The sequence below is a fragment of the Xiphias gladius genome, chromosome 22 (assembly GCF_016859285.1).
Source record: "Xiphias gladius isolate SHS-SW01 ecotype Sanya breed wild chromosome 22, ASM1685928v1, whole genome shotgun sequence".
Taxonomy (NCBI): Eukaryota; Metazoa; Chordata; class Actinopteri; order Istiophoriformes; family Xiphiidae; genus Xiphias; species Xiphias gladius.
Window position 1 is genome coordinate 25,159,127 of NC_053421.1, and position 15,297 is coordinate 25,174,423.

Genomic DNA, 15,297 nt, shown 5'->3' on the forward strand with positions numbered 1-15,297 from the left:
AATAAATCGGCCCATTATTTTTTCGATTAATTGTTTTGTCTATAAAAAATAAGGTGAAAAATGCCCGTGAAAATTTCCCAAAGCTGAAAGCAACACATTCAAATTGCTCTTTTTGTCCCGAGAACAGTTCAAACCCCCAAATATTCAGTCGTCTGTCACAACAGACAAAGAAAAGGAGCAAATCATCACATTTGTATACGTTTGGTATTTCTGCTTGAAAACTGACTGGTTAGTTGGTGATTAATTTTCTGTTGATCAACTAATCAATTTGTCGACCGATTGTTTCAGGTCTATCAGAAACAGTGAGAAAAGCCCATTGGGATTTCACAGACGTCGAGGTGAAGCCTCTAAAATTGACAGTTCGGTCCAGCAAACAGTCCAAAACCCAGAAATTTACAATCATGAGAGAAAGTGAGAAAGGGAGAAAATCGGTTAATCTTCACATTTAAGATGGTGGAAGCAGCAAATGTTCGTCATCTTTGCTTAATGACTGACAACACTGTTGTTGATTAAGTTTCTTCTGACTGATGTAAATTATGAATCAACTAATCACCTCAGTGTTATTCCACACCTACAAAACACACTCTCTCCCACTCACCTCTCTTGTGGCAGGTCTTCAGCAGGTGGCTGGTGGGTTTGTACGGGACCCCGGCTAGTTTGGCCCCAGTGCTGCCCAGCCTGGCCCGGCCCAGGGGGCTGCCGTTCTGCTCCAGCCGGGGCAACTTGGCCGGCGGTGCCTTGGCCTCTGCCATGCTGTTGACCAGCTCAGAGTTCTCCTTGCCCAAACACGCTTCGCTGAGATGTTCCATCATTCTCAGCACCTCTGCTCACTATCACCTGGGGAGACAGAAACAGAACGATTCAGCTGTCAGCGGAGATATGTGAGCGGCATAAAGGAAGCACAAGAGTGAACAGCTACAAAATCCTTTGTGTTGATATCACTGACATGTGAAGACGTAAAGGGACGTTTTTATAGAGCGAAAAAATATGCTTTAAGTAATTGAGACGTCTGAAAACAGACCCGTTACGGCAGTAACTGTCAATCCGCTCCAGCAATGACGACTCGGGCCACGGTGACGTTTTCGTGCCACTGTAATGTTCCCATTTTTCAACGCATGTATTATGTATGGGTGTCCCGCTAGAGATTCCCATGCGAGAAGGGGCAAACAAGCCCCGGTTTTAGTGCAAACACATTAATTTGCTGGGAGATTCCACTTGAATGAATACAGTGCAGTTCAAGGAACAAGGTTCTGCTGCGGCGCACGCAGAGAGGGGGAAACTAACGTAATTCAGTTTCTGAGTCACTTCGTGTGGCTTCACATTCATGGCACAGCTCGGAAGGAAAGGGAGGCAAAAGGCCGCAACGTCATTTCACTGTGACTGACACACACAAAACCGGCTACATGACTGTACAGGTGTGAACTTTATTTTAAGACTTTGCAAGTGCGGAGAGATATTCATGGCAAACATTAAGTTTACAACTTTGGGATGTTGGGGGGGCAGCTTCTGGGAAACTTCAACACACACAGTTGCTGACTCATTATGGTAGTCATCAAAAGTTAAAGTGGGGAAAGAAAAAAGACAAGAGAGGAATAGATATTAAGGAAAGATGGGAGTCTCTGCGGCTGCTTAACCCACAGGTGCTTCAGTGCACAGATAGAAAGCCACTGGCTGAGGCTGAAGCTTACAATTAATACGTTATTTGAGCTCCCTGGGTAACCTTTTATGGTTAGACACCTGATTTGTTTAATACTCGACCACTATCAGATGTGTTAATTTACAAAACCGCAACAGAAAAGTAGTAATGGGTGATACTGCATGCAGGTTAGAGCACGGTGCTGATGAACATGAACTGGAATGCTGTTATCAAAGAGTGAAAAGGGCAAAATCATCCACCCCCACGCAAAAGATCATGAACTCCCCCATTCACAACATGCAATGAGGCAACTAATTCCCCACAAATAGGGGGGCCAAAGGAATCCAGACCCGGATACAGTCCGGATCCAGGTCAGGATTTTTTAATGACCTTAAAACACAAGAACAGAAGCAATAGTTCAAATTGACACATTAGCCCCTAAAGGAGGGAGTTAAAAGGAGGACAAGTTGAGTGAAAAATCTTCCAAACCAACCTGAAACGCAGCACTTCAGCGCAGGATAGCATATAACACCGCCTGGAAAACGCGTCTTCTTCAAGTTTGGACAGGGTAGAAAATAATAATAATAATACTGATAATATTACAAAAAACAACTCCCGCTTCCTCTCGTTATCTCTCTCTCTCTCTCTACGTGTGCATGACAGCGAATGGGTTTTTTTTTTTAAACAAAACAAAAAAAAACAAAAACAAAAAAAAAAAACAAATCAGTGTTTAAAAAGACGCTTTCTCTCGCCTTCCTCCTTCTTCTCAGCGGACTGACAGGCGGTGCGAAAAAACAACAACCCTGCGGGTCTGTGGAAGAGACGACGCGGTCGAGATGGACCGTGATAGGCGAACATTGGTAAGCGGTTGTGTGTGTGTGTGTGTGTGTGTGTGTTTCTGTGTGTGTGTGTGTGTTTTTGTGTGTGTGTGTGTGTGTGCCTGTGCGCGCGCGCGCGGTGTCCGTGTAGCCCCAACGTTAGCTAATTCCGTCCAACTGGAGGAAAAAAAACGGCAACCGTGGCCGTTAAAGCCGGCGACATTTAGCACAAAGTGAGCGGTTAGCCGCGTCCGTCGGTTACAAGTGAGGGCGACTTCTGCTTTAGTTCGCACCACAACATCCAAATCGCTACATCGGCGGGCAGGCAGCCTGTACAGTACAGTTAGCAGCCGCCAGTACAGACCAGAGCACCTCGAACACAGTTGTAATAATAATAACCGCCGCCGAGACCTGACAAACCCTCGCTGTGTATGTTCACGGCAGGACTAACGTACATAAAAATAGCTTAACGTCGGCTTAGCTAGATTTTGACTACCGGCAGAGACTGACTGAGAGAGAGAGAGAGAGAGAGAGAGAGACAGGGAGAGAGGGAAAGAGGGAAAAAAATAATAATAATAACCGACAGTGTGATCTCGCTATCGCGTTGGAGGCGATGTTGGAGACGATATGCGGACAGTCGAAACAGGTTCGCAAAATCAAACAAGGAGAGGGGGGTCAAAAAGTGCGGTTTACTTTCCGATGTCGAGCATAAATAAGGCTTGCTGTGGATGCATAAGAGAGCTGCCTGCGATAGTAATAGTAGGAGGTGTCCTGTTGGTTGGGGATTGGCGTCCGGACGGAGCTCCTCTTTCTTTCTATCTCCCTCTCTGTCTCTCCCCCTCTCACTCCGTCTCTCCCTCTCTGTCCCCATTAAATTATTAGTTGTATTGACTCATCACTCCCCCCTCTCCTCTCCTCGCTGCTGGTGCTGCCGCTGCCTGCGCTTTCCCTTTCTCCTCCTCATTTCAAATGGCGTGGTAGAAGAGGGGGAAAAAAAAAAAAAAAGAGGGGGGGGAAAATAAAAGAGAAGAAGGAGGGGGGGGGGGGGGGGGCGGCGGTGTGTATGCGTGTGGAGTGGAGAGTGTGTGAGAAAGAAAGAAAGAGAAATAATCCCCCCCCCGTTATTGAAAAAAAAAATGTACATGTATATATATTCCTCCGCATCTCAGGCCGAAAAGTCCCGGTGGAGATAAATAAAGTGGAGAAAGTGGACAGGGAGAGATACCACACACACTCGCGCACACGCGTACACTTACAAACACACACACACACACACACACACACAGTAATACACACACAACGGAGGGGAACGGTGGTGCGATTTCCGGCTGTGCGCGCAGGAATTTTTAATCAGCTTGATTAGAGTGAGGCGGTCCTGCATTTATTACGGGGTAACACACAGATGCTCAGACACACGCCCGCGCGCGCGCGCACGCGCACAAACACACATGATATGTTTTGGGTTTTTTATTTTTATTTTACTTTGGCCTAATTTAAAGAATAGTTTTTATTTTATTTTTTTATTTTTTAAATATCTTACATAACGGAAATAGCAAAAAGTAAGTTGAACTATTTGACCCAATGTCGGCGGTGGTCATCCTAAGATAAATAAACGCCACAATAAACCAAAGGGCGGCCCGAAGATGCATGTTACATGTACAGGAGAGCTTGTATGTGCCCCCTAACAAGACAAAAACCTCCAATAACTTCAAACTATTTGTTTAAATCATGGGAATTTTTGCATGTGCAATGAGTATAAAGGGATGTCTCAAGTCTTTTTCGTCTTTACACTAACAAAAGTAGACTTATTTCTTATTATATATGCTAATACTAGTCATAAAACCAAAAAAAGTTGGTAATAGCTTTACTCTAATAAAAAAAAAAACGTTAATGTTAATGTTAATTAACAGGAACAAGAACTAAAACACAAAGAGGAAATTTTGATACGTTTAAGCAGGTATTCATTTACATATTGCACTCTTAAAAGATCACATCATGGCAATGATATTCACCCTGAATTTCTAAAAGAAACAACATATGATAGGCTTTAAAAAGTGGCAAGTCTCTATTCTGCACACTAAAGGTGATGAAGTCAGCTATACTGCACTGAGCTGGTGGTTTGTCAGTGTCGAGCTGGATATGCTAATATTTAGCCACTGCATTGTAAATATTCCTATATTCTGGCATAATAAAATCACCAAAACAACCCAAAAAAATTAGATTTTCAAAAATGTGTTGATTAATGTTTTATCCCTTTATTGTCATATAATTTAGGTCAATTTGATAACACTTAATGATGATGTGTGCAGTTAAATCACATCAAAGAGGTTAATGCATGACTAAAAAAGTACCATTTATTCTACAAATAAGTGAATTTTGATGGGATGTCCTAACGCTACATCTGTGAGTGACTATTTTCTTGTCAGTCAACTAAAAAAAAAATATATAAAGATGAGTGACATATCTCATCTCAGCATCCAGCTATTGCACTGTTGTTATTCTGCCATTATTTCACAAACTTTACCTCCGGAGCAGGTCACACCGTATGATGTCAAACTGGATTATACAAAAAATATTACACAAGCTAATCTCTGTTGATACTGTCAACAAAACCCTGAACTGTCAAAGTGGGGGAAGAAATGAAAGGAGGAATGTTTAGAGGCTGGAGAGCGACACAATCTCTGCAAACAATAGCATGCTGGAAGGTTTTCTCGGGTTGATGTGAGAACCATTGTTATCCTTTTGTAATTATTTCATGAACCTTTCCATGCTGACTGGCTTTGGTGGTCTAGAGCAAACTGCAAAAATATCAGACAAGGTAATCTCTGTTGATATTGTCAATAAAGGCCTGATATCGTGTTTGTACCTGACCTTAAGGTGGCCTAGTAATAACTGTTTCACTCGGACATTGTGAGCAAAGGCCAGGACACGGACACACACACACACACACACACACACAAACAGACAGAGGACAATAAATACACCAATACTGTCTGAGGTGTAGATGTACTCGGCCATCCATCTTTAGGTCCTATGGAGAGCAAGAGGGGTGAGTGTCTGAGGCAAAGGTCATTGATGAAACCTCAGGGAAAATGTTTTTTACACACTCAAGAAATATACTGAAATAATTTAAATAGTATGTCTGGTAAAAGCACTGGCAAGTAATACCAAAGACTTATTCATCAACACTGTGCCACAGAGTGAACATTAAGCACTTTCGTTTCGTTTTGTTTTGTTTTTTGTGGCAACAGAGGCATATAAAAGGCAAAGTGGACAATATCAGCCAACTCATCAGGCTGATATCTACATCAAACAAAAATGAACGAGCATGTCTGTCCAGGCTGTGTTAGAACAAAAACAGGAAACCAACAGAAAACAGGAAGTGTATACACCTATCACGACGCCAAACCCAGAGGTTATGAGCCGTGGAGGTCAGGTGCATGTGAAATGCTACATACGTCTACGTGCTCACTAGTAAATCTTTGCAGGGCTCATAAGTTTCCCTCTGTGTGAGACCATAAATACAGTAATAGTACATTTTATCACGTAAAGCTGTTGTTTCATAAACAATGCAACACCTCAGACACGAGTTACTCAGCATAGCTTTGGCGGTAGCCACAGTCAGGTGACAACAGTGGTCGAAGAAACTCTATGGAACAGCTATGAAGACAAACAATCGAATCTGATGAAAGTCTTTTCAGATCAGGTTTAGGGGAAAAAAAATGCTGGAGCACTTTAAAAGAAGGCTGAAACTGGAACAATTCAAATAGCCAATCACGGAAGAAGTGATGGTGTATTGTATCACCACGCAGCAGAAGCAGTACAATTACACCTCTCATTCAACCCCTAGTTTTGAAACCAAATCTTTGTTCCACCTACCCATGTGAGGTCAAAAGGTTTTCCTCATTTCAAAATACATTCTTGCATTAGGAAATCACCACAGAAGGCGAGTAAAGAAGCTTTTAAATGGAAAAATACAACCTGAAACTCACCTTTCAGAAGTGAGATGGAACAATGTCTTGCAATATTGACATCTAGTTAGCATGAGGTGTAAGTTTCGAAGGGGCGGCAGCTTTCTGAAAGGGTCCCTAATCTGTGTTGTTTTGGTTTTTTTTTAAACAGGAAATAGAAGAGTTGTTGAAACTGCTCGTACAAGACCCCAACATCCACGATCAGAGGCTTCTGCGCAGATTCAGTTATCAATTCTCATCTTCCCTCCTCCTCTGGGTTTCAGTGAGCTGTCAACCCGGTGACACCGATGAACCTGAGCAGGAGACACGGCTGTGGTGTGCAGTGTGGTTAAATTGTTCTGCTGCGTGTCTGAATAAAGGACCCAAACTGTTGAGAAATTACTATATTTTTCAGAGAGTCATTCACTGAATCTCTGAGATGAATTCACTGAAGGCATCAAAGTTCACAAATGAATTCGATTGAAGTTACTGTCTATCTTGGGCTGTTTGCTACATGATAGGTACATTAAAGAGGATGAAATTGTCCAGTGACTATGTTTTTGTAATATTTTAAATATAAATAATATAAACTGGGTAATATTTTGTCTCTGAAAATGGATGAGATGCATTTTAGAGTTTTTCGTCTTTTCCACGATGTGCCTCCTGTTCGGGTTCATTGGTGTCACTGTGATATGTAGTTACATGAATTGCGCAGACGAGCTGCAGCCCCCCCCTCACCAAGACCTTCCCCTCAACAGACCGTTTTGCATCACCTAGACCTGCACGGCATCACTGCACAACATTCTGGATGTTGACGTGTTTTCCATGTTGACGTGTTTTACATGATGTTCACTGTAGCTCCCGTCTCTCTCTTTGTTTTTGTTTTTTTTTTTTCCCCTGGCCGTGGTTAGCAGCATTCGGAAAACAGGAGCGACGGGGAAAGCGAGCCATTGTCGGCAAATGCTCTTTTCTATCTGGCATGACGCAAGCAGCCGCAGTCATTTCCACTGTGATTGTCGGGCACCATCAGAGAGCATCGATAACCCCTGCCAGGCCTTGGCACCGCCAACAGGTGCCGGCACTGCCAGCTAGGTTGGCACCGACGTGGCTGTGAAAACCCTCTGACATCCAGAAGGGCACAGATTTGCACTGAATGCACCACTGAATCAACACTGCTGATTATCAATTAACATATACCGTTTTGTATCACAAAGAAAAGAAGGAAAAAATGGGGTTTGAAACACAGAAAGCCTGTTTAAAAATACTATCTGTGTGCTGTTATAATCATGAGCTGAATACAGATTTAGTCCTGTTCAAGGTGGGTTTTTACAAGCCTGTGCGGCGGTGTTGGGGAGATACACTCGTGTACATGCATAGCACACCACATACTGTAATTGTTCAGGCAGTATTTTGTGACTGTTGGCTACGTTTGTAAAGAAAACATGAAAAACGACATGAGAAACACAACAGACTGGATGCTAAATTACAACAAAAGACACCTCATATTTAAATGTCAGGAGTCATAGCATTACACCACAGATAGATTTCACCCCTTCTGTGCGTATTACCACAGATACTGTAGGTTTTCATCATAACACACTTATCAAATTCATCACATCTGGCCCGCTGCTGCTTTTAAAGCACATGTTTATGTCTCAGGAGGAGTGAAATACGACGTCTATTTCTTAAAAAGAATTAAAAAAAGACACTAATAACACTAATAAGACACTGAAAATGAATAAGAAAATGTATCATTGTTGGCTCGGCATTGAGAAGCGCTGCGTCGGACGAAGCCAGCGCCTTCATTTACTGTACGTAGGTGTTGTGATGTCTTCATGCTCGCCACTTGTGATGCGTCTAATGGGCATTAATACGATTATTTGGATTACTAATACAAATTAGTCTGCGCATCCAGCCTGAGCGCACAACACAAACAGCATGGGGCTAAGCGCTGTCACTGGTTCAACTTTGAGCTCTTTCTGCAAGTGTCTCCCACAACAAAACAAAAAAAAAAAAAAATCAAACACATAAACGTAATAGTATTATTAGAGGCTGCGAAGGATTAAATAATCTGTCTGGGAACGTGTCAAAACATGCCTGCATCAGTGTGGGTGCAGAGATAAACCTCAGCGAGGCAGACGATGTCTTGTACAGCGAAAGAAGGAGAATTAGGGTGGCGTGCATTAGATGCCGTGCGAAAACCAACAAGCAGTTAACTGAGTAGTAAAAGTGTCAAAAAACTGAAAGCTGTCTCGTCTGAACCAAACAGCAAATTAATGAAGAAGCACATAGTATTCCCTGTATTAAAAATGTCTGGTTTAATTTTGTATTGTGAAGGAATACACGCCAAAGGGGGGCTTTCGACTTTGGCAACAAAAGAAATTGCATAGTGCCGTTGGCATTTGTAGGTCATGGCGTGGGGAAATTGTAAGTTTCAGAATTTGTTAAAGACCACAGACTACACCGACACATGTACACGATTATGTAAAACTAAATATTAGGTTTTCTACACCGAACAAAATGGAAAATCTAGAAATTGGAGACACATCAAGCATCATGCGTCATCATTTTGTTTTCAAAAGTTTCAGTTTGCTCATTGTCTTCCCTGAAATACATTTGTTTGCTTGTCAGTGACACCTTTTTTTTTTTTGTTTTTTTATAATTAATCTCCCTCCACAACTGTTGCACAAAAACACAAACTAGGTTCACTTGTATATAGAGCTCAGGGTCGATGTGGTTTATTAATGTTCCCTCGTAAGACATCTGAGGACAATGAAAAATTGCTTAATCAGTTGTTACGAGGTAAGCACAGATAGACTAAATATTCCATAATGAACATATCCTCCAAATCAAATTAGTTTCATGTTTTCCATTAGCCTTTCATACAGCGAGTGTGGCTTTCAATTACTAGTGAAATAAGGTGATTTCTACATTTCTCATATGTCTGCTCTTCGGTGTGGGAGGAGGTAGAAAAGAGAGAAAGAAAGAACAAGGGGGATGTAATGAACTGAGAGTCTGCTCCTAAGTGCTTAATTGTTTTATAATCACATGAAGTCGACAGAAATAGAAGCGGAGCGAGTGGTCTCCACCTAAGGTCTGCTAACAGGAAGGCCTACCGCCAGTTGGCCTCAACGGGTCTCTGTGTTGCCTTGGAAGACAAACGTTAGGATGGTTTTTTTGTCCCTTCGGTGAGGCCTCACTCACACCTCTGTTCTCGCCTCGCAACTCTCCACTCTCGACTTCCACTCTTCAACGCCCACGCGGATGCACACCACACGGGCAGACACATGCACATCCGCTCAGCGGCGGCGAGCATGCTTCGGCTGTGTCAAACGAGGCCTCTGGCCTGCGCGTCCGGGGCTCAGCCCCAATCCTGACGCTAGAGTCGCCTTCGATGTCATCAGGTCAACATCAGCCGAAATTACCGGCCGAGCCACGCCGGGTCAGCCTTGTGTCACAGGAATCTGAATTAACGATTCGAAACTGCATCCCCACCCGGTTCACTGAGAGGACCCTTCACCGCCTTGTTTATCACCCCCTCCCTCGCTCACTCACTTTGCCTTTATCGAATTATAAGACCAATTAGTCATAGAGCAATCAACGGCCATCAGAGGCAGGGCCGTTTTTAAAGAAATGACTTTTCTGTCACTGCTCGCTGGACCCCGGTCATCACATGACCAAATAATTAAACTCTAATTTCTGCCTCGTGGATCACAACAAATAAACAGTTAATAGAGTTAGAAAGACAGGGATGTTTGTGTATGTGTGTGTGTGTGTGTGTGTGTGTGTGTGTGTGTAAGAGAGAGAAGGAGATACTGAAGATGGCTTTGTGGCACAGAGAGGGGACAGACTGGAGGGGTGAGAAAGGTTGCCACGTCCTGCTGGGTTTTTTTCCTGAATTGGGGCAGAGGCGGTGGCCAAGGGCACAGTACCGCGGCCTTGTGGGGAGTTCTTGGGAGTGTTAAGGAAATGAAGGCAGGTGACGGGATGGTGTTACTCGCCTCAGTGTGCGAGAGGTTACACTATATACTGAATAGAGGGGAGAGATGGACTATGAGCATGTGGGGAAAACAGCCACTAATATCGAGGCTAAGGCAGAAGTATTGAATAAAAGGTGCAGACATAAGGATTTGATCTTCATATTTTTCTTTGCATATTTAATCCCTTGTCAAAAGATGCATCATCCATCCAGTCAAACAAAACAGTTGATGAGGCAAGGGTGTGTGTGTGTGTGTGTGTGTGTGTGTGTGTGTGTGTGTGCGTGTATGTGTATGAGACACAGAGAGAGAATACAGTATCTGTTGAAATTGTTTCATTGGAGTATGTGGGTGGGTATTAACAACCTGATCTTAGCTGGATGCGCCTTCCTCTAAATCGCTCTCTTTTTCTTTCTCTGAACAAAGGATTCAGAAAAACCTACACAGATCGGATGAAGACAAGCATCGAAATAAAAGACAATGAGCTTTTTTTTTCTTCTCAAGAAATAAAAAAAATAAAAAAAACCATACACCGAGACTTGTGTTAATGTAAATTCAATCATGAAAACTTAAATGTGTAAATTATATTTGCTATGGTGGCATGAAGCATGCTAAATAACGGGAGCAGCAACAAAAATAAAAAAGATTTTTTGCACAGGAGGGATGTGATTTTGTAAAAGCGTGACAAAACCGACATGACGGACTTTGGGGGGGTTTTTTTTATCTCCTGGGGAGGACACGCCAACCCATTCGACGGACGGGGCTGATTGTGAGGACCCAAAAAACAATGTGACGCTTTTATCACTAAGCCAAGGAATCTGGATCAACAGTATACAAAGCATATGCCAGAATAAATGCAGTCCGACATGCTGGGACAACATAAGCCCCTACTCGCCCCACTCTTTTTCTGATTTCATAAAGAACTTTCCAGATAATGACAAAACGAGCTATAGATCCCGAATCGCACACTAAGCACGCACCCAGGGTGGTATGTCTGTAGCTGTCGGAGGGGGGGGGGCTTTCTTACATTTTTGAGCCCTGGAATGCAGCAGTCCCTATTAACGCACCAGCCTTTTTCTTTTTCCAAACTAGTTGCAACATGTCATCAAAAAAAAACGCTTGGAAATCATTGTTATTTTTCTCCGCTATTAGCAATCATAACAGAGCTATTTCATACAGGGGTGGGATGTGGGGGGTGTGGAGGGGTGGAATCCCCAAAGAGCCACACATTAAAAAACGAGACAGGCCTCTTATTTACTGGCGACAGTCTAATAAATACATTTGCTGGCAGCTAAACAGGTATTTACTCTGCTCCCTACCACAGGTATAATTTCACTGTTTGCTGAGCTGTTATTTTGCTACAGTGATAATTATCGAGGTGGTAAAGAAAGACGATTAATGGTTTTAGCCGAGATATCAGTCTCAGCAAAGTGAGGCACAGCCCAGCTCTAAACTCCCAGCAAATATTCAACAGTAGGGGTTTTAATAACCCGCATCTTTTACTGCAGAAATTCAAAGCACATCCCCAACACAAAGCTAAGACGGTGTCGCTATTGCAAGCACATAGAGGTTTCTTTTTCTTTTCTTTTTTTTTTTTTTTTTTGTGTGGGGACAACAACTTTCCCTGGACATTTTTAATTTCCTGAAAGCAATAAAACTGATTATTCGGAGCGTAATTCAGTTTTAAAGCAAAGCGGTGAGGCATTCTTAACATCATTTCGGAGCAGATTAGACAGCAAAAACAACAACAACAAAAAAAAACCAAACACAACCTCCGCTCTCCAAAGTACAGACTAATTGGTCTCTCAGGGTCACGTCTACGTTTGCTCTCATCTGACAACCTGCTCTTCGACGTCCGTTAACCTGACAGCGAGTGAGAGCTCGGCACGCCGTCATTCCGCCGCTGTTCTGTACTTAACTAATCTGGTCTACGCGGGAGGGGGTACACGGTTTAACTGGTGACACACAGAGCCCGTCGTCCCTCCTGTCCTTGGCTTTTTTTTTTTTTAGTATAACAAGGTTAAAACTGTAAGTTAGAAGCAGAAAGGTAGAAAGGTGGAAACACTTAGGTGTTTTCCCAGGTCTCTCCCTAATTGTAAATCACAGTAGGGTTATTGTAAGAACTATGAACACGACAGAACACATTCAAAGGAATTAATTACACACTAATAAGCTCTGACAGATGTTTAGGCTTTACTGCTGAATCTGTGCGACCTGGCAGTCATATGCAGCCCTCGCACTCTGATTCTTATCATTCCTGCCAAACAAGTTTATGTGGAGACATTCTGCCAAACGGTCCGGCATGCTGCTCTGGATATGTACTCGAGCATTTTCGTACCACCTTCACAACCGCGAGCTGATGAATAGCGGTTGTATGTGGAACATTCTGCCAAACGGTCCGCATGCTGCTGCTCTCTGGATATGTACTTTATTTCACCACACCCTTCACACAGCGAGCTGATGAATAAGGTGTTGAGAAGGTTCAGAATGCTGCTCTGAGGAGTAAAACCGAGAAGTTGTGTTTCAACGTTCACAAGCTGTTGAGGCTTTCGTCTCGTTTGAAGACTTTTACAAGAAGTGACACATGGCAGCATGAGACAGGAAAAGGCCTGTGTGTCATTGCTGTGAAAGGCACTGACCAGATAAGCCGAAGCACCTTGAACAGCCACAGATCTGCAGAGATAAAAGATACCATGCTGTGCCGTAACCTGTTTTTTCCCATGCTGAGGTGTCATGCTTGACCTCGTAATCACATGTGAGCAAGCACCCTGACGACAGCGGCAAGATAATAAACAACCAGTGACACAGAAGACTGAAGATTATTTCAGGATAATTGCCCTTTAATTATCTGATCAAGCTTCTGATTTCATGCAAACTTGTTTGGATTTTATTGTAACTTGCTGTGCACTTTGTCATCGTTTTCGCAGTGCACCGTGGAGAACTGACCAAATATAATGTCTAGGGACAGGTTAAACCGACAATACGAAGGCTAGGATTATCTATCCGGCCTCACATGCACGAGTGTATTTGTGCTGATATATATATATATATTTATATATATATATAAATAATGTTTAATATCAGAGCAAAAGCCACTCACCATGCTGGTGTGTGAAATGTCAGCTATTTTCTAAAGGAGCAGAGAGTGAAACCTTTAAAAACCTGTAAACCACAGAACATCAGTGCCCACGCACCTGTGAGATGCCAATACATCTTCTCATAACTGAGCTCTCTGCCTCTATCTCTTTACAAACACACACACACACACACACACACACACACACAGAGAGAGAGAGAGAGAGTCTTGTTACTCATACACACTCAGACAGGTCTGGTTGTACCTGAATTTACTTTATCAGCACTGTAACAAAAGCCACAAGGCAGACCAAACAGCATGACAACACCATCTCTGTATCGTCACATCTATCTGACTGCCTCACACCGTGTCAGGCAGAAAGAGACTAATAAACTCATGAACTGTTTGCTTCCCTGAGAGTCTGTCACACTTTTCTTTTTTCTTTTTTAACCTCGTTGGCCTTAGACAGTGCCTTTACTCTCACAGTTACACAAAGTGTTTCTTGGTACAGCCATAAAAGTGTTGAAGCAAGTTGACACGTAATTAAATAGTAAGTATATGGAGAGAATAAATGAAGTGGCTCTAATGGCCTAATAAAAAAGTAGTAAAAAGCTGATGGGCAGTTGGGCTGCGACAGCTTCGGCACAGGGATGTCAGTGGTCTGCTAACAACAATACACTTCATTATGAGGGGTAAAAAAAAAAAAGGATGTAAAGGCCGGTTTACAACCATAGTCCTGACAGAAAGGTGCAAAAAATATATATAGTTCTTGAAAGAGAATTTTGTGACTCCGAGCAACTTTATTCGCCACAAAGAAAAAGGAAAAGAAAAAAAAAAAGAGAGAGAAGAAGAAAATCTGCCCGGCTCCTACGAAGCTGAGGTCAGGAGCAGCGGTGGCAGCATCACCTCTTCCTCCTCTGCTGCGCGCCGAGTAAGTTGTGAAATGAATTAGAGGCGATGGATCTACTTAACCCCGCGAAAATCACGAGTGCTCCGCTCGGTCGTGCAGAAAACGACGCGGGGCCCGTTTCTGCGCATTTGAGATCAGACGGCAGGGAGAAAACAAATACATCGTAAAAAGTTCCGAATGCGTGCATATTTTCTGTTTTACCATTAGGCGTGACACTCATCAACTGCATTTTTTTTTCACCCCCCCTTGTGAAATATCAACTCCGAGCAGCCACTTTTGGTCTGTGTGGGTTTTTAAGTGATTTGGAAGATAGGTCTGTAAATAGCCAATAAATCACTCCGTCGCGAGTAATTTCTCCTTCTAATGCCGAGGAGAGGTGGCTTTCTTTTTATAAGTCGTGCAATAAAATAAAAAAAGAAATAAAAAATGTGATTTAAAACAAACGCAGAGGGAAAAAAAAACGAGGCACGTGACGGAACGGCAGCAGCAGAGCAGATCGCTGAGGATGAACAGTGGAGACATGGGGGAACGTACCTTTAAAGTCAGCAGTCGTCCGACCTCCTGTTTTCCATCAAAAGTTGAGCAACCTCTTGTCACTGCTCCACGACGAGAGATCCAAAAATAGGCAGCCGCTCTGTGAGGGTGGGGGGCGGGGGGGTGGGGTCGGGAGGCAAACTGCTTTAAAAAGTCAAAAGTCCTGCGGATGAGAAGGGGGAAGTCGTCGGGTAGAAACCGCACCGGCGGAGGCTGAAGTTGGGGAGCGCACACGGCGGATGGAGCGCAGAAATGTGAGCAACCGTGCGCCGCGGGCAGCGGGGGTGAAGTAGAGGAGAGGAGAGTAGCGGCATGTGAGGAGGGCTGCTTTGAGAGGGGAGCAGGTAAACGAACCGCCCCTCCCCGTTTCTGATGCTCAAATCGATGATTTGCCAG

General features: G+C 43.3%; 1 protein-coding gene across 2 annotated transcripts in view; it reads right to left on the minus strand.

Annotated features, from left to right (window-relative positions):
• LOC120784826 (DNA-binding protein SATB1) overlaps positions 1 to 14,978 on the minus strand; it is a 64,556-nt gene extending 49,578 nt beyond the window's left edge. Inside the window, exons 1-2 of one of the 2 annotated variants that reach the window (XM_040118938.1) lie at positions 14,902 to 14,978; positions 599 to 837 (exon numbers count right to left, since the gene is read on the minus strand). In XM_040118938.1, coding sequence (XP_039974872.1) covers positions 599 to 812 — 214 coding nt within the window. In that variant the 5' untranslated portion in view covers positions 813 to 837; positions 14,902 to 14,978. Of the gene's footprint in view, positions 1 to 598; positions 838 to 2,129; positions 2,205 to 14,901 lie in introns of those variants that run through there. The other variant, XM_040118939.1, reaches the window with a different exon arrangement.
• Between the last annotated feature and the right edge of the window lie 319 nt (positions 14,979 to 15,297).